The sequence below is a fragment of the Pieris napi genome, chromosome 7 (assembly GCF_905475465.1).
Source record: "Pieris napi chromosome 7, ilPieNapi1.2, whole genome shotgun sequence".
Taxonomy (NCBI): domain Eukaryota; kingdom Metazoa; phylum Arthropoda; class Insecta; order Lepidoptera; family Pieridae; genus Pieris; species Pieris napi.
This window is the reverse complement of record NC_062240.1, coordinates 6,926,673-6,948,992: the sequence shown is the minus strand read 5'-3', so window position 1 is coordinate 6,948,992 and position 22,320 is coordinate 6,926,673. Positions and strand designations below refer to the sequence as shown.

Sequence of the window (22,320 nt, the reverse complement as noted above, 5' to 3'; positions counted from 1 at the left end):
TTTATTAATGGAACCGGTCTAGTGTCTGCCCCATAACCCATTACGGGACTTCATGCTATTTAGACAATTACTAACTTGTTAAATATGCCCGGAATAAGCTACATTTTCCACTTCTGTATTGTGAGCCCCTTCATATGGAAAAGATATTGACCTTATTTTTTGGCGTTGAAGGTTGAATTTTGATTTTTTTTTTAAACACGCGATTTCTACTATTTAGACATGGATATATCATTTAATACAAACAAAAACACACACACATAAACCCACAAAATAACAATAAAGAGAAAAAATGAATAAAAATGTAAAGCGTGTGTGCTGTGGCTGTAATTGGCCCTGGCTCAGCATTATGTTGAGGAGCAGAATGTTCCACAGCGCTGGTCATTCTACCAGAGACCACATAAGCTAGTTTGCGCCTCAGTCGCAAAAAGAATGTATTAATACTTAGTAGAAAATAATAATTATAATATTAGTAAAAGTTAGCAGTTTAAGTAATGAAATGAAGTCTTGTACAATGTGGTGTGAAGTAAATAAAATAGAAGTAAAAGTTAAAAATACGAATAATTATTAAGAATATATACATGCATACATATTTATTATATGTATGTATGTTAAGCTATGAATCGGTTATACCACAACATATTTTTTCATATTCTAAGCGTGTATAGAGAATTAAAAAAAATGTTTAGTCAGTAATTCTATAAAAAAGTAGCGAACCGTTTTCAATTTCGAAAAGCAATTTTCCAATATAATTTTCTCCTCGTTAGTCGGAACTTCAATTTAAAACTAACAGCTTTAGCCAACATGCGATGAACTATGCAAAAATGTTTTGTTTCTAAATTAAATTCCATTTTTTTAAATAACAACTGTCAACGATCATTCATAGAACTTTATTGCACACAATAAACAGTTAAACTAATCGTGAATATAATTTTCGCCAAATCCATCTCGGAGTTATTTTCTCATCTTTTAAATCTTTACATTAGTAACCAGCAATGGTGCGAGATATTCTAGGTTAACATTTTGAGGCCGCTTTTATAAAGATAGTTCGTACTATTAGTAGCCTGCGGCGTCCCCATCGCTGTTCTAAAGTTGAATTTTGAGCTGCGATTGAGCAAGTCTGAAATCTAACTAAGAGAGAAGAGGGCTTAAATTTCAAACCTAAGTAAATAGTTGTAGGATTTTTGCTGGGTTACAAGAATGAGGACGATGTTGCCAGAAGGCATACCTTCGTATCTCTTGAATTATTAATAAGAATCTCCTTTTAGCGTGTTGTTTTAGGGAAATTCGTGTGGGTATATTAAAGATTTCAACTGCTTAAATAATGTAAAATGTTTTTGATGGAAGCGTGGCTGTTAGCTTTCATTTCAAGAGATATTTATTATAAGTTTCTTATTTGATGAATTTCTTTGATATTTTTTGGTAGAAAAGTTAAGTTAGGAAAGATAAATAATTATTTTTTAATCTTACCAAACACTTTAAGGTAATACTGTATGTTCCGCTTTAGTAAGTAATAGTTCAGTTATAAGCTATAAAAGCTTGTTGTTTTGGTTCTTCAGCTTGAGTTCATAACTAAGTAGCAAATACTAATGCGGTCGCTAAGAAGTAATAAGTACATTCAAGTCAGTTAAATGTAACTGGCTTTTTTAAACTAAATAGATATGATAAGTTAGGATTGCCAGCATCACTAGACTTTTCGTAAAGTTTAAATTTTTATTTCTAGCAACCCTTAAAGCTCGCATGCGCTAAAAAGCGCGCGCCCGATCGATACCCGTCGTGGGATATTAGTCCGCGCCGCGCCGGGCCACCGCGAGCCCGCGTCGCGGCCATGAACGCGCGAGCTCTATTCATCGCGCTATCAGCACTCCTTCTAGCATCTATTGGAAATGCCGAGAAAAGCAAGTTCTGTAAGTAACCTTTTCTCATATCACTTACTTTTCGTTTATTTAAGTTAGATATACCTACCGGCGTCCGCAAAGCGCCCCCTAGCGGCAACCGCTTAAGAATACTCTGAAGAATTCGCGGTTATTACGCTTAATGGGACTCCATTTTGCGACATAGCCTATCTGGGATTATAAGTGATTACTTCAATTAAAGTTATAATGAGCCTGAACAATGCTTACACGTTATTTACAGGTAGGTCTCAGCAAAATATTGAAAATAAGCGCGAAATGTAAGGATTTTGGAATGTTTCATCTGAAAGATCGTGAAGATTAAATACTTTGTAACGTTAAACATTTAATCATATCAATGAATTTTCATAAACCACATCACATCACAGCTATCTATGTATCCGTATACCGAATATGCATTAGTAAAATAATTTCTTTAGCGTCTCACTTTATACAGTACAATATTGGAAAAGTTCTTCATTAAATAACAAAATGCGGTAATGGATAGCTAGTTAGTATACCGTAAATAGGTCAGCTAGGAGCCTAGTATGGAGCTCTATATCTTACGTACGTCTACGAAGTGTGTCAAGCATGCTGAAGATGTTGGCTTGTAATTGGATTTCTGTTACATCCACGCCTTTTTTATGATATGTCCACTTGTATTTTTAATTGGAATTTTAGAATTCTATTATTTCTAGTTTCTTATATTTAACCATCCAATTTCCATAGACATTTTATATAGTTCGCACGTTAGATAAAACAAGATTTCGCTACATACATTAATCCAACACCAGGCCAAAAGCAGATTTAACCGCAATGATTTAGTAATTTATTGATAACAATGTCAACCTTTGACACTTGTTGATTACACGCTTAAGTACTTATTGATCTTCTGCCAACCTTCAGACAGTTTGTTTGCAATCTTATCAACTGGCCCCGGCCCTCCGCAGTGCCTTGGAGATCCAGCCATCAGGATAGTCTCCCCCGGAACAAGCTTTAATCCTTTATTTATATTGATGTTCACACCTGTTGAAGAACTCGAACCTAGGAATTTGTTTACTTGTTAATGTAAATATAACTAGGAAGACAATTAAATTCCTATTTTTTGGTTAGACGGAACTCTGTTTTGATAAACCTACACAGAAAATCTGTGATTTTCAGGTTTTTAATATATAAATATAAAAAATATTAAATTTCAGTCTAGTATGCTTTACTAATGATGTCTTGTGGTTAAACGTCCATAAGACAGACGATCTTTCTATATACGCAACACCTTCTATGATGAAGAGGAAACGTAGATAAACTTGTAATTTAAGCTAATCAGCTGATCACTAAGCTTCACTTGCCTGTAGTGTTTAACGGGTACAGACACTTTATATATTTTTGTTAATTATTTATATTATGAAAATGTTTGTACTTTAATAGACAAATAAAATAATTATATAGTCTAAACTACATATAACCTCCAGAACTAACTGCCGCAGTCATTTCATTTGGAAGTCCAGTTATTTTAGAAAGCTGTATTTCAGAATTTCGTCCACCCAAATTAGAAACGACCAATAGCGATCCTATTGGACCCCATCTTAGAATCACAAGAGCGTCCGCAATACGTTTTATCTGGAATTAATAAGTCGCTTTATTTCTATATCTACATATGTCGTATTAATTACTTATTATTTATTTGAACATGTCTAATATTCCCGCACTTCACTTTCCGAGCGGCTTGATCCTTGGCGTTGCGTAGAGATGTTGGGCCTCGCTGCACTTTCTACCTTCTATCTATATATACCTCGACGTCCGTCGTTCCACAAATGAGCATTTTTTTGCCGCGAACTACCGCAATGTGGATGAGCTGCCCGTCAAGGTATTTCCAAACTTATACGATTTAGGGTCCTTCAGGAAAACAGCGTACGAATTCTTAAAAGGCCGGAAAGGCATTTCCGAGTGTCCACAGGCAGACTTACTTAACATTAAATGAGCCTCTTCCTCCTGTTCTATAAAAAAACACCTTTACAGTAATTATAAAAAAAATCAATGGCGCTTTTAAGTCACTTTTAGTTTTACAGTGATCATTTGTTAATCAAATAAGCAAGTAGGTGATCAGCCTTGTGTGCCTGACGCACGCCGCCGACTTTTTGGGTCTTAAGGCAAGCCGGTTTCCTCACGATATTTTCCTTCACCGTTCGAGCGAATGTTAAAAGCGCACATACAAAGAAAGTCCATTGATGCGCAACCGGGGATCGAACCTATGACCTCAGGGATGAGAGTCGCACGCTAAACTTATTTTTTACCACTTATACTAACACAACTAATACTTATATTAACAAATGTTAACTAACCAATTTCAGTATTGATTCTTTAATAAAGCTCTAATAATAATAATATTCTGTAGCAAAAAGTTTACGTATATACGTTAGGTAATCAAAACGTGCGATGACCAAATGTTTGCGAATCAGTCAGAGAACATATTAAACAAATTACTTCATAATGTGGACCAAAAGCTGGCGATTTTCTAAGCGCAGCTACAGCTCTCACAACTCCAAAGTGACTTTGTTCATTTGCGAATTCTGTTTTAGCATTCGCATATCTATAGTTTGGTGCTAGTGGTAGCCAGCTTTCACCACTTGTAAACCCTGCTGTTGGAGAATCATCCCACGGGAAGGGTGCAGCAAAAGGCGCAGCTAGTGTAGGCCAACATTTATTCGTAGTTGCCCATTCCAATAACGTATCAGCGGCACCGAGTTCATCACCTTGTTGTATAATAGTAGCTCCAGGTAAGAATAAAGATATAATATTGATTGCATCTACGAACTCGCTGCCATAGCGCGAGGCAATCCGACTTTCCGAAGTGGAAGTCTGAAAGAACATACGTTATGGAAATTCTTATGTTGAAGGCAATTTTTTATTTTATTTATAAGTGGGCTTTCTTTTTGATAAGCAAAGTATATATCTTAAAACGTATATAGCGTGTTGTAAAATATCCAACGTCCAAACAATGAACATATTCCCCGAACGACATGGCTATATTTCGGAGGCTTATGCTAGATTAAAACTGACAAGAACAAGGAACTCACGCGCCACGTGGGGGTCATATCTTGTGGGCAGTACACGAGCTCAGTATGTAAAGCTACAGATGTTCTCACCGGGCCAGTTAAGGCATTACTTATTACAGTGACACTGTCTCCGTAGTACCTTGCGGCGGCTTCTATTTCGAACGCTGTATCAGCTAAAGTTATTCTGGAAATAGATTATTAATTAATGGTAAACAGTTGAATTAAGCGTTCTTATTTTAAATGCTTTTATGAGCCTATCCATTAGGTACGTCTGAAAATTGTTTGTCACTTACTGTCTGAATATTTTAACTATTTTAAAATATATTTGAGTTTATAACATGATTGTTAAATTCTTACGGCTTGATATTAGCGGCTCTGGTACAACTGAGTGCGTATGTAGCCATTTTTTGTACGAATTTGATTCCACATTCACTATTGATGGCGAAATCGGGACTGAGTACAAGTCCCGCAAAGCCTCGCTGAAGCCAAATACATTGAACTCTCCTAAAAGCTTCCGTTACACCGTCTGAGCAGAGGTTTAGTTGAGTTTCGTTATTAATAGAAGCGTAATAAGAGTTTCTGATGTCATTCCACACCCACTCTACGCCATCAATCTATAAAACGATGACGGAATCTTATTTATCTATTTACACTTAATAACATTCAATTTTAATTATGTAATAATTATTAAAAAAACTAAAATTGAACTTCTCGTGTTTTATTTTTTGTTAGCAGACAATCCATATAATTAGATATTTTAATTGCAGTACAAAGATAAAAAGACTGCTTTACAATGAAGGAGATCTGTCTGGCTTAAAAATAGTATAAATACTTAAAACAATCACCGTTGGGTCGGCTGGTGTGTCTCGCCATATAACCCAGTCCTCATAACCTAAAGTCCTTGCAGCGCTAAGGTTGAACCATTCTGATAAAGTACTAATGCTGCGCACGTCTACACTTACTAACACCTTTAGATCTGAAAAAATTGTATAAATTCGAATTTCATTTCATTTTTTCATTCAAATTCAAATTTCGAATTATACTTTTATTCAGCTACCAGCTTTTAACAAAAGAAAAATCATCATGTTGATACTTTGGTACTTAAGTTAACGAACCAAAAACGTATTTGACTCCATTAGTTTCGTCAAGTATTAGTTAGTATAGTATTCAATACGATACTTAGTTTTTGACAGCCCACAAGAATCGAGACGTTCTCTATTTGAGCGATGCATTTATGAGCCTCAGTTTCACCGCAAATATAGCCTCCATGTTTCCCATACAGAATCTATCGTTATTATTTCATTATAGCTATTAATTTTTTGCATTGTTCGTAAAAGTGAATTTCTAACTATTCTTAAAACAAAACACAGTTACTTACCTAATTTTCGAGATTTTTCAATTAATTTTTTTACTGTGTCTTCATTACCATAGCGTTGGTCAATTTCGGTGAAACCTACAGTACCTGGGTGGTCACAGTCAAGGCTCTTGGCGTTAATTGGAGATAAAATAACAGCATCAGCTCCTAACGCTCGAATATAACTCAACTGTTTTGTTGCGCCTAAACATAAATATAAAGATTGTCGCCGACGCAGAAAGATTATTTTAATGTTTGAATGCGACTTCATTGTTATTTGATAAGTGAAGTTATTATAAGGCTTATACAAGAATGTTTCGCAAATTCTTTCAGATATTTTATAAACTTTTTGAATTTTTACCACCACCAATACAGAATCCTATAAATATATTACTGGCTTTAGATTAATAATAAATTTAATTTAATAATTTATTTATTAATTTATTTTATTAATTAATTTATTTTATTAATTAATTTTTTTTTCTGTATTAATTTTATGGCGAATTGAAAAGCAACGAATAGGGATTGCTTCTCTGGTATCATGTTATTCTGTTATTATCTGTATTTATAAAATGTATTTTTTTAGACATCTTAAACGCTATTAGTCGAAGACCTTATTAAGCAAGTATAGTCTGTACTAATATTATAAAGAGGAAATTTGTATTTTTGTATATGTATTGAATGAACACAGAAACTACTAAAAATTAAATTAAATTTAAATATTATTTCAATATTTAATATCCAAAATATTGTCCATGCGTGCGTCGCTTTTTTAGTCATGTATCAGGAATACGGAAGACGAATAGAATACCTATCAGGTCTCCCAAGCCATCACCATCAGAATCCTTGAAAGAATCCACTAATACTTTATAGTAGATTGTATTATTCCATCCTGCAGACACACTCTTAGCCAGCATCACAGACATAATCACAACGAGCCACATTGTACTACACTGATTGATTTTCGAATTTGATTGTGCTAGTGATGGTAGTATTTGATAAATTTTCCATTGATGTTATTACTATTTAAAAAATGAATTAAAAAGATTGTCCGTTCACTGTTGTTTTACGATTTAGTCAAAGCAGGGCTCATTTGTTTCTGACTTTCTACCATAATTGTTAATTCGAATTGTTATTCTAACATTGCGTTTAAAATTCGAAACAGTTTTTGAATTATTAAATGACGTATACAACAAAGAACACAAAATTTTTAAGATTTATCATAGACAACGAATGGGTAGGTTAAAAATCTCAATAAATTTAAAATTTATTACAAATAAAAAAATACATGAACATTATACATAGTTTGGCCGTGTGTTTGTGGTACATCACTAGAGGAAATCCCATCTATTATTATAGTCTATGCAATTTCATGAAAATTGTGTATCATTCTCGGTATTATCATTACGCCATTAAAACTGCTATTTCAGGGTATTTAATTATGGTTCGAATGGGTATAAACTAAGATGTTTCCATGTTGAACGAATTTTTTAAGCTGGTGGACTTTTAATCACCAAAGCCTCTCCTGGCAGTAGAGTTATCTTACCAAACGTTAAAGTGTCACTGAAAAACAAATTGTTATATACCATTATATACAAATCATAGAGACGCATATACAAAACTTAAATATGTTTTACGGCACTAAAACAGATCTTTTTGATCGCAACAAAAACAATTTTATAGGACCGGAAGGAGTACTTTTGTCAAGAGGCCGTAATATCAATCAACCTATTTATGAAGGAGGGATTATAAAAAACAATTAAATTCTAAGAGATTTGGGACTTAAACGTAATTTTTGTTTTGGTTTCTTGGTAATTTTAGATAACAAAAAGCCTAAATATCGTAATTAATAAATATGTATAATCAATTTTATCGTAGCGCAATAATTGATTATATATAATTATATACTTAAGTCTATTAGAAGGTCGCACAACGCATTTCTTACCCCACATCTCGGCTAGAATGAATACTCGAAGTATGTACTTTGAGTGGCGCTGACAAGTAATTGATATTGGAGATGTCGACTGTATCATTGCTTGAACCCACATTGAAGAGTAAAGCATACGTATCGTGGGTAATCAGGTAGCGAACCAGAACCAAGCTGTTTTCACTTAAAGCCTGGATGAAATACTTCCCGTGGGACAAGGCTGGCTCCTTGCGAAGCGATGTTAACGTTTTGTATACCTAGTTAAATACATATTAAATTAGTTCTGATAATAACAGATTAAATTGTATATTTATTGTTTCTTCTGATAAGTTTATTATAGTATTAGACTTTTATAACTATACTGATAGAACTATAAAAACCGCTACAACGTGTCCTTAAACGACATTGTATACGAAGAATGACTCACTGCCTAAAAGGTGGAACCAGAAATAGGCCAGTGCTTGAAGATGCGTTTTAATTTCAGATATATAAGAGAGAGATATTAATTACGTTTTTACCTTAAAGTGGCTTTTTGCGGATTCTTTTTGAGCTTGAAGGTTGACTTCTTGATAGTCCGTTGCGATAGGCAACCATGTATTAAGTCCAGTGGTGAACCCCGCTTTTGATGAGTTGTCCCAATGGTATGGAGTCCTTGCCGGGTCCCGGGAAAAATCCAAGTAGTTGTCCTCATTGGCCTGATTACATGCCTGGACGTCCACCGTATCCTCCCAACTGACAAAGCCATCCTTCATACCTATTTCTTCTCCTTGATATGTGATTGCTACTCCTGGTAGCATCATGTTTAACGAATTAAGTCCATCAACCATGTCTGTTCTGAATCTAGACGCCATCCGTTTTTGATCGTGATTGCCAAACTGAGCGTGAAAAATAAATAGTTTTAGCCAACAAGAAAACTTTGCAACTTTAAATTTAACTTTAGCATAAAATGTCTGGATTCTAAAACTAAATTGCTGCTCTCGTTCTGAAGGATTAAAGTGGCTTGAATGTGGGTTTTCAATTTGAAGTCTCAAAAGTCGAGTATCAAAGCAATACTTACGACCCAATTAGCAACTTGTCCCGAAGGCATGTACGTGAGCCAACGTTTGATTACATAAACGAAGTCCCGAGCGTTAGACTCAGCGGAGAGACTCGTGATGAAGTCGAAATTGAACGGGAAATGTGATCCGCGCCTGCCTTGTTCGTCGCCGTAGTACAACATCGTCATCGTGATGTTTGCATACGCCTCCGCTAATAGTATTCTGTAATTACACAAGTATAAAGCTTATGCTTGATTATGTCAACACGATATTGCTTCTGTTATTTGTAAATGTTGCGTTCGGAACGTGCTTATATTCTTTTCAAATATAGGCGCGTACAGTATCGGTGTTTATTCGTAAATATTATGTTTAAAAATAAACTATATGAAATAAAATAAGAGTATCACCTAAGTTTAATTATTTCTAGTGGGCCTTAGACATATTTTACTGCCAATACATACAAAATGAAGATATATAAAAGGCAAAATCATCTTACTTTGTTTCGGCAGTATTGTCTTCCTTCCATTTATCTGCAAAAGCTCTCCACTCGTATACAACATCATACAGCTCTATTTGATCCCTAACAAATTCCTGAGTTGTATATCCCGCTTGGTCAGGCCTTAAGTACATGTTCCCACTCAAAGGTTCGTCGGGATATATACCTCCATAGTTATTAGGATCTGCTTCAAAAAGATGAGGAATGGCATCCAATCTGAATCCATCGACTCCTTTTTCAAACCAGAACTTCATAATATTAATCATTTCCTGTCTTACTGCTGGTTCTCTGAAGTTGAAATCTACTTGTTCTTTCGCAAATTGGTGCAAATAATACTGCTGTCTTGCTTCACTCCATTCCCAGACAGATCCACCAAACTGACTTATCTGATTTTGTAAAAGCAAATCGTATTATTTCAGTAAAGTCAGATTAACTACTACTTAAAGCTGTTGAGACGAAACAAAAGCTGATAAAAATACCATACCCAATTCGAAGGAACAGTCCTTGTATTATTTATAATCACAGGATCAGCCCAGATAAAATAATTCTCATAAGCGGGTTCTCTAGCTTCAGAACGGACGAAATAAAGTGACTCATTACTAGCGTGGTTTGGGACATAGTCAAGAAGAACTTTTATATCTGTTGAAATGAAAAAAATGAATAATTTTGATAGGTTGGAAGTACAAATCTTTTTGCCAGTAACCAACCTAGCGCGTGTGCTTTTTCAATGAGTTCATTAAAATCATCCATAGTTCCGTATTCGTCTTGAATATTGTAAAAGTCACTGATGTCATACCCAAAGTCCACCATGGGTGATACAAAAACCGGAGACATCCATATTGCACCCACTCCAGCCTCAACAAAATGTTCTAGCTTTGAAGTGATTCCTGGATAATGCAGATAAACTTGGCTTAGCTTATGTATACTGAAGCATACGTAAGGATTTTTCTTTTACATTTGCGTAAAAGATTTTTTGAACGAACGTTTGGTAATAAATTGCGTCAGTTCTTACTTCAAAATTGTAAGGCTATGTTCACATGTAACGCGCGTTAACCCGTTTACAATTGGATGAAGCCAATGTGTACGTTTTCTTTTTCTATATTTTTCTTTATAATATAACCACAAAATAATAGCCTTTTTCACGTCCATTTTCTACGTTCTACCGAACTAGACTGACGAGTACTCTCGCAACGCGCGTTAGCGCTCATCATCTGAACGCTCTTCAAATTTGATCGCGCGTTGACGCGCGTTAACGCGCGTTACATGTGAACATAGCCTAATACTGCTGAGTTTCTATGTTATGTTTCTCGGACATAGGTTTGTTCTTAAACATATTAAAAAGCATGAATCTAATAACGTTAACCCATCACAGGTAAACATTATTTAATAAAAAAACATTTATTTAAAAAAGATGATTTAAATAATTACCTCTTAGATCACCGATTCCATCTCCATTGCTGTCTTTAAAGGACCGAGGGTAAATCTGGTATATAACAGTGTGTTCCCACCAGTCCTTGGGCTTTAGATCTGGAGGGTCCGGACCTCTAGTAGTAAGGAATGCCCATGTCAAACTTCCAATAACCGCTCCCAGAGCTATAATGACCACTAGAGAGATCCCCAGCAACTTCGCAGGCGGCATTTCGATTGAGAAGTGCTTAGTTATAATCAATAGTATAAAAAGCCATAAACAACGTATCTTTTTATATTGTGCAATTGCATTATAAAGATATAAAGAATGATCTAGATAGATAGATTTTCTGTAAATAACAATGAAAAATGTGGAATCTACTTGGAATACAATTTTGAACAACTTAAATATTAAGGAAATATATAATTCGTACTATTTTTGCGTTTATCCAGTACCTCGAGGTACTTCTTATACGAATAGTTAAGTAAAGTACAACTTTAAATATTTTTGTATAGTTTGTGATAGATTATCACAACTTTATTATGTATAGATAATGTTATCACAATTTTAATGACTGGTTATTTTTAAAGCATTATTATCGAATGTTTCTGTTACATAGATTCTTCAGTATATAAAAAAATAATACTTACTGCCGCGCATATCTAACCTAACCTTACCCAACAATATAATATTCGTCACCATTCTTGAAACCTTTTCAAAAACTGTATAATGAAAAACCTAAAGAAGCATTTTTAAATTCGTCAACCACAATAATGAGCAAAAACATGTTTTTTTTGCATACTGTGCAGATAATAATAATTTATTCGACATCGTACTTCTTTCTACATTTAAAATGAGAATTAATTTATGTAAACACAAATATATATTTACGATGGTTGTAATTTAGGAGTGCACGACTGGGGTTGCCAACGTTCTGGGCATTTTGCCCACACTCCTATCGCACGAAATATCAATTTTATACCTCAACCATCTATTTATGTGTTACACCGCCTAGATTGTGCCTTTTGCATGTTGACCTGTAGCCAAAATAATCTAGACCCACGGTTACATAAAATTTACATGAATCAGCACGGCTATTGCAATTGACAAATATTTCTTGATCACAATAAACAAAAAGTCACAATTTTCAGCTCTCATCTCCATGACGAAATACGCACTAAACAATCTTACTAGTAATAAATAGTAATAGTTACCAGTCGTAAGCAAAAGAGATGTTTTAATATTAGTATGAGATTTATGTAATCTTACTAGGCAACTTAGTAGTCTATTACTAAGTAATTACCAGTCTTAAGCAAAAGAGATGTTTTAATATTAGTATGAGATTTATGTAATCTTACTAGGCAACTTAGTAGTCTATTACTAAGTAATTACCAGTCTTAAGCAAAGGAGATGTTTTAATATTAGTATGAGATTTATGTTATCTTACTAGGCAACTTGACGCCGTATGCTCAGTAAAAGATAGAATTAAAAGCCCTTATTAAAGAAAAATATGATTGCACCTTTTTAACTTATATTACTCATTTATTTTGCATGAAATGCAAACGCCTTTAATTTTGTTATATCAAACGCAAGTTGCAAAACACCAATTGCTAATAAAACACAAAATATACATACAATTTATTAAATAACTTAATACATACTATTTACATTATTTACAAATTAATATTAACAGTAATAGCTAAAAATTTGTTTAATTCATATATGATTGTTATTAACTATTGTTGATTTATATAGGTTTGGACTTAAAAACGATCGCTTCCCCCGCTGTTAGAGTTAAATGTTTGTCACTTATGTTGGTGCTGAAAGTAAAATATTAATAATTAAGACGTACGTTTAATACTACTTATATATAACTTAACGTTAATGATTATATATCGAGATATATCTTGTTGTCTTTCCTTGTTGCAGTTCCATGGTATTTTTATTAGCTTACAAAATTAATCTGACATTAACTTGTATAAAACTTGTATATAATTATTGTAACTAAGCGTAATTTGCTTTTCATATTTATATTTAAATCTACTTTATTTTATAATCCATGCTTTTGATGTGTACTTTACTACTTTTACGTGTTTCTATGAGATTTTAAGTTACGTTGTAGTATCTCCTGTTAGCTGACCAATAAATAAATGATAGCGATTACCAGAGTCGGATTTAGGGAAGGGCAACCGGGCCGGAAAGACCCAGGGCCTCCACAAAAGAGGGGCCGACACAATAGAGACTTTGAAAAAAAATGTTTTAAATTCCGACTAGTAAACACTACCAGAGTTTTCTTTTGATATATTTTTACATGTTTTCTAAATACTAAAACAATGTATTTGACTGAAATATTTCTTTCATTTATTTGAAAAATAATTTGGGACCAGGGGGCCGCCTTGCTACTACTATGTTGCCCCGAGACCTCCAGACATCTAAATCCGGCCCTATTTATGACCATTGTATTGGGAGGTTTGAAAAATCCCGTCGCAACTATCTAAATAATCAATAAACTCACAGATATGTAAATTATTAAAGTATTTCAGTTATGATTACGATCGATAATTATAGGCATGCTGTAAACAGAAAAAAAATATCTTTCTGTTTTTGTTGTAAATTTATAATAATACATAACTTTAATCCGGTTAAAAAGATTTTCTTTAAATCTTTCTGTTTTGTTGAGATATTACCTCAACTGTACCTGTACTGTGTTTGTAAGTTATCAATAAATGCAAAAACTACTTAATCCTGCTAAATCTGCATTGAAATATGCTTGAGAATTTATTCTATTAGTTGAACTTACCCACTGAGCCTTGTAGAATGTACGCTAGAGACATACACAGTAGACGGTAGGGACAAATTTGGTATTCTGCTCAAGTCTACAGTATCACTTGTTTCTGCCACATTAAATACTAGAACGATAGTATCATGGCTAGGTAGAAACCGAACTAAGTAAAAGGTACTGTCAGAGAGGGCTCTGATGGAGTAATCACCATGGGAGAGGGATCTCTCTTTTCGCCTGAGGTCAGTCAATGCTTGGTAAACCTGTAATATTTATTTAAATAAGAACACGATGTTGGTAAATTAAAAAGAAGTTTTAAATTCTATTGCGAAAATATAACTTTTTCAGGTAAATTAGTTACCATTGAGGGTAGGTTAGTGACCTGAGTTCTTTTTATACATTGGATCCCATAGCCTATCACGAGATCAGGCGGATCTGTGCCCGAGAAACTAAACCAGATTCTGGCGATTCCCGGTTGATATTCTATCTCCGAATATGCCATTCTTCTAAGGTATTCATAGTATACATGTCCCCTCCAGAAATGCGTGGGTATTTGTATCTCAAAAACTACTGAACCGATTTTAATGAATCTTGGACTGTTCCCTGTGTTAGAATATATTTTTATAAATAAGGATCATCTTGTTATGAGTTATAGTTTCCAATAAAAAAGATAACAGACATTAATACTCATACAAAATGTAGCATACGTAACATCATATCAAAAATTATTTAACTTTAATAATATGACATACAGGTCAAATTGACCTCCTTTTTTGAAGTCAATTAATGACGCCCATTGAATTGCCTAATGTAAAGAGGACCTTGAAATGGCTGCGTTCTGCCGCTTTCTGTAATGCTAGATTTAATACTGGATAATCTTCAGCGACCGGAAGCCAAGTTTTCTCTGCGGTACTGAATCCAGCGTTGGTTAGATTGTTCCAGTGGTAGGGAGTTCTTGCCGGGTCCCGAGAGTACAGCATATAGGTTTCATTGTCACCTCTATTAATGGCCTCTACATCAACAGTATCTTCCCAGCTTACGTAGCCATCTTTCATACCTAAAAAACCATCATCAGTGTGTCGGACCATGGTATAAGATATTTTTCCTTTACGTATTATGCGAATGTGTCATGCCAGATGAGAAAACAGTATATTGGTAATGTTTAGTTAGTGATTGTTGGTAATTGTATTAGCCAACGGTCGTGTTTTGTCAATATTATGTAAGTGAAAGAAAGGAAAGGTGATTTCAGTGGTCCCTGCCTAACCTTTTGGGTAACAGGAGCGGCTTATATAATTAATGAAGGCTTTAAAGGCCGGCAACGCACTCGCGAGCCCTCTGGCATTAAGAGTGTCCATGGGCGGCGGTATCACTTAACATCAGGTGAGACTCCTGCCCACTTGCCCCCTGTTCTATAAAAAAAATGGTGTTACCAATTTCTTCGCCTTGGTATGTGACGGCAACCCCTGGTAACAGCATATTCAGTGAGTTCAGTCCATCCACCATACTCTCACGGAACCGAGTCGGCATTCGATTGTTGTCATGATTTCCAAACTGAAATCATTCAATAGTTATAAGTAATTGTGTAGGTATCATTAAAATATATATATTAACTAGCAGACTCGGCCAAGCGTTGCTGTGGCTAAGGTTTTTGTTAAATTAGATAGTAGTAAACTATTCAAGGGTAACGGTAGGAAAACTCCAGTCATGGGGGATCACCATGCTTTTTTGGTGGTTATGCCATTAAATTGTAGCTTTTGTGAAACGTTGGTACTTTCAACACAGCGCCATATGTTATAAATGTGACTGTCAAATAATAAACAAATAATTTGCAATAGAATAATATTGCGGGTATAAATTAAAATGTAAGCTATATATATATAAAAGTATTTTAAGTTAGATCAAACGGTACACGGTGTGTAAATTTGATGGAAATCGGTTAAGTAGTTTAGGAGTCCATAGCGGACACAACGACGGATAACAACGTGACGTGTAAATTACATATATTAAGATGTAATTGTTGCGAGTGTTGAAATTAAAACAACATCTAAGCCTATATAATGAACTAAACCAAAAAGCTTTTTACTAAAACAAAAAATTATAGCGTGAAGCTAGGTTAATGTGTTATGATTATGTTTTGGAACTAATTTTAACTACCTTACTATTATTATTGTTATTAAATTATCTATGCTATGGAGACTCTCAGAGAGAGAGTGAGAGAGATTCTCAAGTAGACTAAAGCAGAACATACCACCCAATTAGGAACACCTCCATAAGGCATATATGTGAGCCACTTAAGAATGACATATACAAAGTCTCTGGCTGTAGATTTCGAGGAAAGATCGGTGATAAAGTCAAAATTGAAGGGAAAATGGGCTCCAACGCTGCCTTGCTCGTTACCATAGTACAACATCGTCATTGAAACATTAGCGTAGCCTTCTGAGAAAAGAACCCTGAAAGAGAATTTAATTATATTTAAAGTAAAGTAAAGTAAAAAATCATTTAATCATATAGGTAACACAATGTACTCTTATAAACGTCAAAAAAAGAAATGTAAGTATATGAAATGCTTCTAACTTTACATTTAGTGCCAGTTCTCAAATCAAGGGCGTAGAACGGTAGAGAAGAACTGGCAATAAACTCTCCGCAACTCTTTTATTCAAACCGGGGTTACTAATTTGCAATTAGGACCTAAACTCAAATCGTGAAAGTTTATAACTTTCAAAAAATCCATACATTTCCAACCGCTTTAAGTATAAAATCGATTCAAAGCAAACTCACAAAAGAAAATCACACAAAGAAGCCATCTCATTATAACTCCAACTCACCGTGTATCGCCGCCACTTTCTTCAAGATAACGATCCACGAAAGATCTCCATTCATACACAACATCGTAGAGTTCGATCAGATCCTTAGTATATAGCGGTATGGTGTATCCAAGTTGGTGAGATTCAAATTCTGTCCTTCCACTAAGTGGATCGTCAGGATATCGTCCGTTGTGATCAGCCGGGTCAGCCTCGATCAGGTAAGGTAAAGCATCGACCCTGAACCCATCAGCCCCTTCATCTAACCAGAATTTCATAATTTTAAACATTTCATCCCTGACTGCCTGATTGCGGAAGTTAAAGTCCGCTTGCTGTATGGCAAACTGATGCAAGTAGAATTGCTGGCGGCGTTGGCTCCACTCCCATGCCGAGCCTCCAAATTGGCTTACCTGGAATAAACGCGCTATTAGAGAAGTACCGCAATGCCTAGCGGCGGCAGTTTCATTTTCGTATATGTTTATTTATGGTCGTGGTTTTCTAAAGAATAGCCATCACTGCTACATCTTATGGATATTTACTAAAGATATATTAGGCATACAATAGTACATTTAATTAATTACTCAAGACAACCAAATTGTACCATTTTTCCATAAATTTAATGTTACAGATAGTCAATGCGGCCTATATAAGTTAAGTCATACCCAGTTAGACGGTGGAAGTTTGTTTGTTGGGTCATTGGGATCGTCGATACCATCAGCCCATACGAAGAAATCTTCATAACCCGGTACTCTCGCTTCAGAATTGATAAAGTATTCAGACTCATTACTCGCATGATTTGGAACAAAATCTAATAGCACTTTGATTCCTGAAAATATATGTTTGTAATTTATACTATAGTGTATGATTTTTTTAAGAACAGGAAACAGTGTAGTATATTTAAAAATATTAACTAGTGTTATCTATGCATAAGTATTAATTACGATGCACATTTTATAATGGTATAAATCTGATTTAATTGCGATGATCTTTTTGTCCACTAAAGAGGCTAAACAATTACTCTATTATAGGGAATAGACAACCTATGATGTTGAGTTTTCACATTAATGCAAATTTGTACTCTTTTTATCCTAGACGGACATCGAAGAATGTAGCAGTTTTATTGACTTTCCTTCATAGACGAAGCAATCATTATTTGGTGATAAATAGTATAAATGCTGTACATATAATAATTATATATATTATGTGTTTTGTAAAATGTTTATCTAAGTCTGGCTTTGCGAAGCTTCTGGATTTTGATTATAAATTGGTACGTCGGATAACCGCTTTCGATTGTTATCTAGAATGTTTGATTTATTGTTATTTTCATGTTTTGTATTAAATTATGATTACAATCAGCTATTGTGTAGTTTGAATGTTTTTCAACAATATTATCTAACATATACTTTCATGCGATTATTCGTTTTTTCTTTAAACTCTAACTACGATTAATAATTTGAAAAACGTTAAATGTAATGAGTTTTTGTTTGATCGACGCAGTTATTTATTTTAAACATATTTTAGCATGTTGTTTTTTACTCAAGAAATACGTTGACATATGATGCCCTAATTAGGAACTAAATGGCGGTTTATAAATATAAATCAGTATTTTTTTCTTACCAAGTTCGTGTGCTTTCTTTAGTAACTCTCTAAAGTCCTCCATAGTACCATATTCATAATGAATGTTGTAGAAGTTACTGATGTCATAACCAAAGTCCACCATTGGGGACTCGAATATTGGAGACATCCAGATCGCGTCTACTCCCGCCTCAACGAAGAGGGGCAGCTCACTTATAATTCCTGCAAAATTAAAAAGTATTTCTATTAGAATAAATGTCTCCTATAAAAAAAATTACATGCAAAATAAAATATATGCTCATTCATAAAGACCAATTTCCATATTTTATATTTTACACAATTGAATTGATATTAATTATATTTCGCATGCTAATATGACACAGCTGTCATCCCAACTAAAGTCTATATTATTGAAGTTATACTTCTTTAGGCGCGTTATGAAAAATTGATGAGAGTGAAATTTAACGATGCGCGCGCACCGTGACACAAAATTAACAGAATGAAGTTGCCCACTGAAGATGCTACGGCATTGGACATAATTTAAAAACAACTTTCGAATAATAATAGAATTTATGTTACACTTAACGTAAGAGAATAATAATAAATATTTATTTATTTAATTTTTCAAATGACTGAACTTTATTGACTATAATGACTCCTTTTCCAGTATTTGATAATTTAATTGTAATTTGCATGCAATCGAAAACTATTTTATAATAATGCCAAAGAAGTATAACTTCTTACGCGCGTACATAAGTACCTACACGCACCCTTTTTTATTGATTATACGTTTGGAAGTTACATTTGAGAATATGGCGTTACATTATTATTTAAAAGGGAGAATTATTTCACACTTCAGAGACCAGTCGTCTAATTTTTCCACTTAAACTACCTAACTATTATAAAAATTGCTATGACTTGAATCATAATTTGTTTGATGCCTGTTTGTGAAGGATGTTGATCATTATAAAGTCATTGAGTTCGATAATAATGGCCGCGGTTTTGTGTAACCTTGTTATTAAAAAAGTTATATAATAAGTTCACTAAACAAAATAAACTTATCAAAACTTGATAATTATATACACCTATTTTTAGTGTTTAAATCTGACATTCATAAAATATTGCGTTAATCGATTTTTTTATAACACACGAATATTTTCTATTTCTAGGTAATACTATAAAAATTATAACAAAAAACTACTTTCCAAATTATCATTTCATACATTTTTTATTTTGAACAGATTTTTTAACGGTCCTTTCGGCATAATCAGGTCCAGGTGTTTAGTGTCCACCGTGTACCGATAAAAAAAAAAAATTGTTGAAATCGGTTCAGAAACGACGAAGTTATCCGCGAACAAACAAAAACATATACGCTCGAATTAAGAAACCTTCTGAAGTCGGGTAAAAATAGCTTTATACCCACTTTACTTACTTTGACTTGACTTAATGTCCCATAACCCCTAGATGGGGCAGAGGGCGTCCACAGTGAGTTACCATCGCGTTCACTTTCATTATACCCACTTTTTATATAGAAAAAATACAGCAGAAAGCAATTTAGGTTCGAAAGCGTAATAAACAGTACATTTTTCATCCCGAAAAGAAAATGACAGATTGCCGATGGGTGTTTTATTTGGGCCGTGAGCCGTGAGGTTTTTTATTTAGCTTTTAAACTAACCGGACAGTTTTGGCGAGCGCCATTGCCCACACCTTTTGCCTTGGTAAATTCGTTATTAATTCTTTGAACTATATTTACTTACTTATTGTTTTATCCTATTCACCTAGTAATTAGTCGTTTCTTTCGTGAAACATTTAAATAATGTTTTGGCCAATTATCTATTAGTATTTTTTATCATGGGATATTTAAACCGCTGATATTAGATTTTGTTGTAATTGTTCGAGATCTTGGAACGGTTGATGATAAGGTAATCGACTTAATTTAAGCATTATGCCGTCGAAGCTGTTTTAGCTAGCTACATAATATAGGAAAATATATATTTAATGCATTACAATTATATATATGGCTCGATAGTTTTAAAACATATTATATTTCCTACGAGATTTGTCACATACCTTTTAAATCACCGATACCATCTCCATCGCTGTCTTTGAAGGATCTAGGGTAGATCTGATATAGAGTACAGTGTTGCCACCACTCCAAAGGAATTAATTCTGGTGGGGGAACGTCGGACCCTCTCGTTGCCAGGACCGCCCATGTTATTCCACCTATACAAGAGATTAAATCATTATCACAAAGAATGCATATAAATCTTGGCATAGGCTAGTCATAGTCAAGCCTTTTCATTTCCTAAGCAAAATACTTTTCAAGTATTTAAAATTTCAAAATAAAAATTGAAAAAATAACTAACATAAAACTAACGTCGAAATCATCGTTTCAGAACTGAACCATTCAAATGAGTGTAGTAAACTTGAATATTAAAGTGGCATTATTCTAAAATTGTTTTATTATCTTAAATTGTCGGATGTACTAAACTACTTAAATGGTACGGTACTTACAGGGTAATATTTTAACATCCTCTGTTTATATAAACATCTTAAATCAATCTTTATTGTTAGGTATTTTTTTCTAGATCAATATATGTTTTCAATCGTGTATTTGATACAATAATATATATATCATATTCCTATACTTTAAGACGAAAATTTATTATATTATTCGATATATTCGATATGATTTTTTTCTTTACCTGCAATCAAGCCGACCCCCACAACGATGATAGCCGTCACACCCAAAACCTTAGCGGTCGAAGCCATAACTGCGGACACCACACGCGTTTCATATCACAGCTTAAATCATTTGTTATTATCAAGATTGCGTATGATGATATGTGAAAAATACAGTATAGTTTGTTTTGAAATGTAGGACTTTGTTTACTTATTCGAGTTTTCTATGTCTTTTGGATAGAGTAGAGGGCAATCCATTTTTAAGGCGCGATCTTAAATAAAAGTAAAATAAAAGGTTACCTCTCTCTACGCTTTCGCCAGATATGTTTGAGACGATATTATTTTCCTAGTGATCAAGCTTATTAATGCAGTAGGCCTGTTACATCCCGGAATAATATCTATACACACTTGGTTAATCATATCTCAAGCTAACACTACTAGCCTACTAAGCCTACGACGTCATGGTAGATAGACAAAATTAAATTCTAATAAACAAGATTATGATATTAATTTTTATTTAAAATGCTAACACAAAAATTCTAAATATAATCATGGTATTTTATATAATGTATTTATACTAGATTAAGGTAGTTATTAAAAATTTGTAAATAAGGTTTTGAATATGATTGAATAGTTTTCTTCGTATTAATACGAACACGTATTAAACTACACACACATAGTTAACTCTGATATAAACGACAGTAAGTGTGGAATGTGATATTATAAAATATAATGCACTATTTATATTAGTTGTTCTAAAATCACAAAAAGTATGTTTTATTTATTGCTCACATGCATGCTACCTTATTATGCCTACATGAATTAACAGAACATTAATATTAACTAGTAATTTACACCGCTTATGATACGGCATATAGATTATAATTCAAGTGTGAAAAATTGAATTTTTATATGCGCAAACATACATACTACTAAATATTGTTATACTCCTAAACATATTTTATACAATATCTTTCGTGTACATTAACAATTATTTAACGTATCTAGAATATATTTTGATGCCGATAGCTTATCAGTAATCTCATGTAATTACGATAAATGATTTGCTAGTGGTACTGTGCTATCTTATTTATTTTTAATTATTGATAGAGTTATCACATAATTAACCTTCATTTTTAAACAAAAATTAATTACGTACCAATTTTTTTATACATATTGTCCTTCGAAAATATACAAGTAATTAGGGATTTTTTTTGCGAAAAATATAGACTTATGTTTTTGTAACACGGTAAAACTATATTTATTATGTATGAATTACATTGGTTTTTTTTTTAATTTTGAAATTACCAAAAATTATT

The 22,320-nt window shown here is 33.6% G+C and overlaps 4 protein-coding genes across 5 annotated transcripts in view; 1 reads left to right on the top strand and 3 right to left on the bottom strand.

Moving 5' to 3' along the window:
* Positions 1-1,760: 1,760 nt before the first annotated feature.
* LOC125050885 overlaps positions 1,761-22,320 on the top strand; it is a 52,767-nt gene continuing 32,207 nt past the window's right edge. For both annotated transcript variants that reach the window (XM_047650949.1, XM_047650950.1), the window contains exon 1: positions 1,761-1,904. In XM_047650949.1, the coding sequence (XP_047506905.1) occupies positions 1,826-1,904 (79 nt within the window). In that variant the 5' untranslated portion in view covers positions 1,761-1,825. The remainder of the gene's footprint in view (positions 1,905-22,320) is intronic.
* On the bottom strand, positions 5,028-7,511 carry LOC125050886 (maltase 1-like). Its single transcript, XM_047650951.1, has 4 exons — positions 7,108-7,511; positions 6,321-6,500; positions 5,788-5,918; positions 5,028-5,556 (listed from the first exon to the last, which is right to left on the bottom strand). The coding sequence occupies exons 1-4, from the start codon at positions 7,238-7,240 to the stop codon at positions 5,296-5,298; spliced, it is 705 nt and encodes a 234-aa protein (XP_047506907.1). The 5' UTR covers positions 7,241-7,511; the 3' UTR covers positions 5,028-5,295.
* On the bottom strand, positions 7,539-11,444 carry LOC125050884 (maltase A1-like). The gene is made up of 8 exons (XM_047650948.1): positions 11,185-11,444; positions 10,464-10,643; positions 10,241-10,395; positions 9,757-10,142; positions 9,281-9,482; positions 8,742-9,098; positions 8,242-8,480; positions 7,539-7,859 (listed from the first exon to the last, which is right to left on the bottom strand). Exons 1-8 carry the CDS (start codon positions 11,393-11,395, stop codon positions 7,787-7,789), a joined length of 1,803 nt encoding a protein of 600 aa, XP_047506904.1. The 5' UTR covers positions 11,396-11,444; the 3' UTR covers positions 7,539-7,786.
* Positions 12,854-21,118, bottom strand: LOC125050883 (maltase 2-like). The gene is made up of 10 exons (XM_047650947.1): positions 21,025-21,118; positions 20,390-20,542; positions 18,362-18,541; positions 17,407-17,570; positions 16,769-17,154; positions 16,192-16,393; positions 15,374-15,494; positions 14,765-15,000; positions 13,965-14,206; positions 12,854-12,984 (listed from the first exon to the last, which is right to left on the bottom strand). Exons 1-10 carry the CDS (start codon positions 21,089-21,091, stop codon positions 12,912-12,914), a joined length of 1,824 nt encoding a protein of 607 aa, XP_047506903.1. The 5' UTR covers positions 21,092-21,118; the 3' UTR covers positions 12,854-12,911.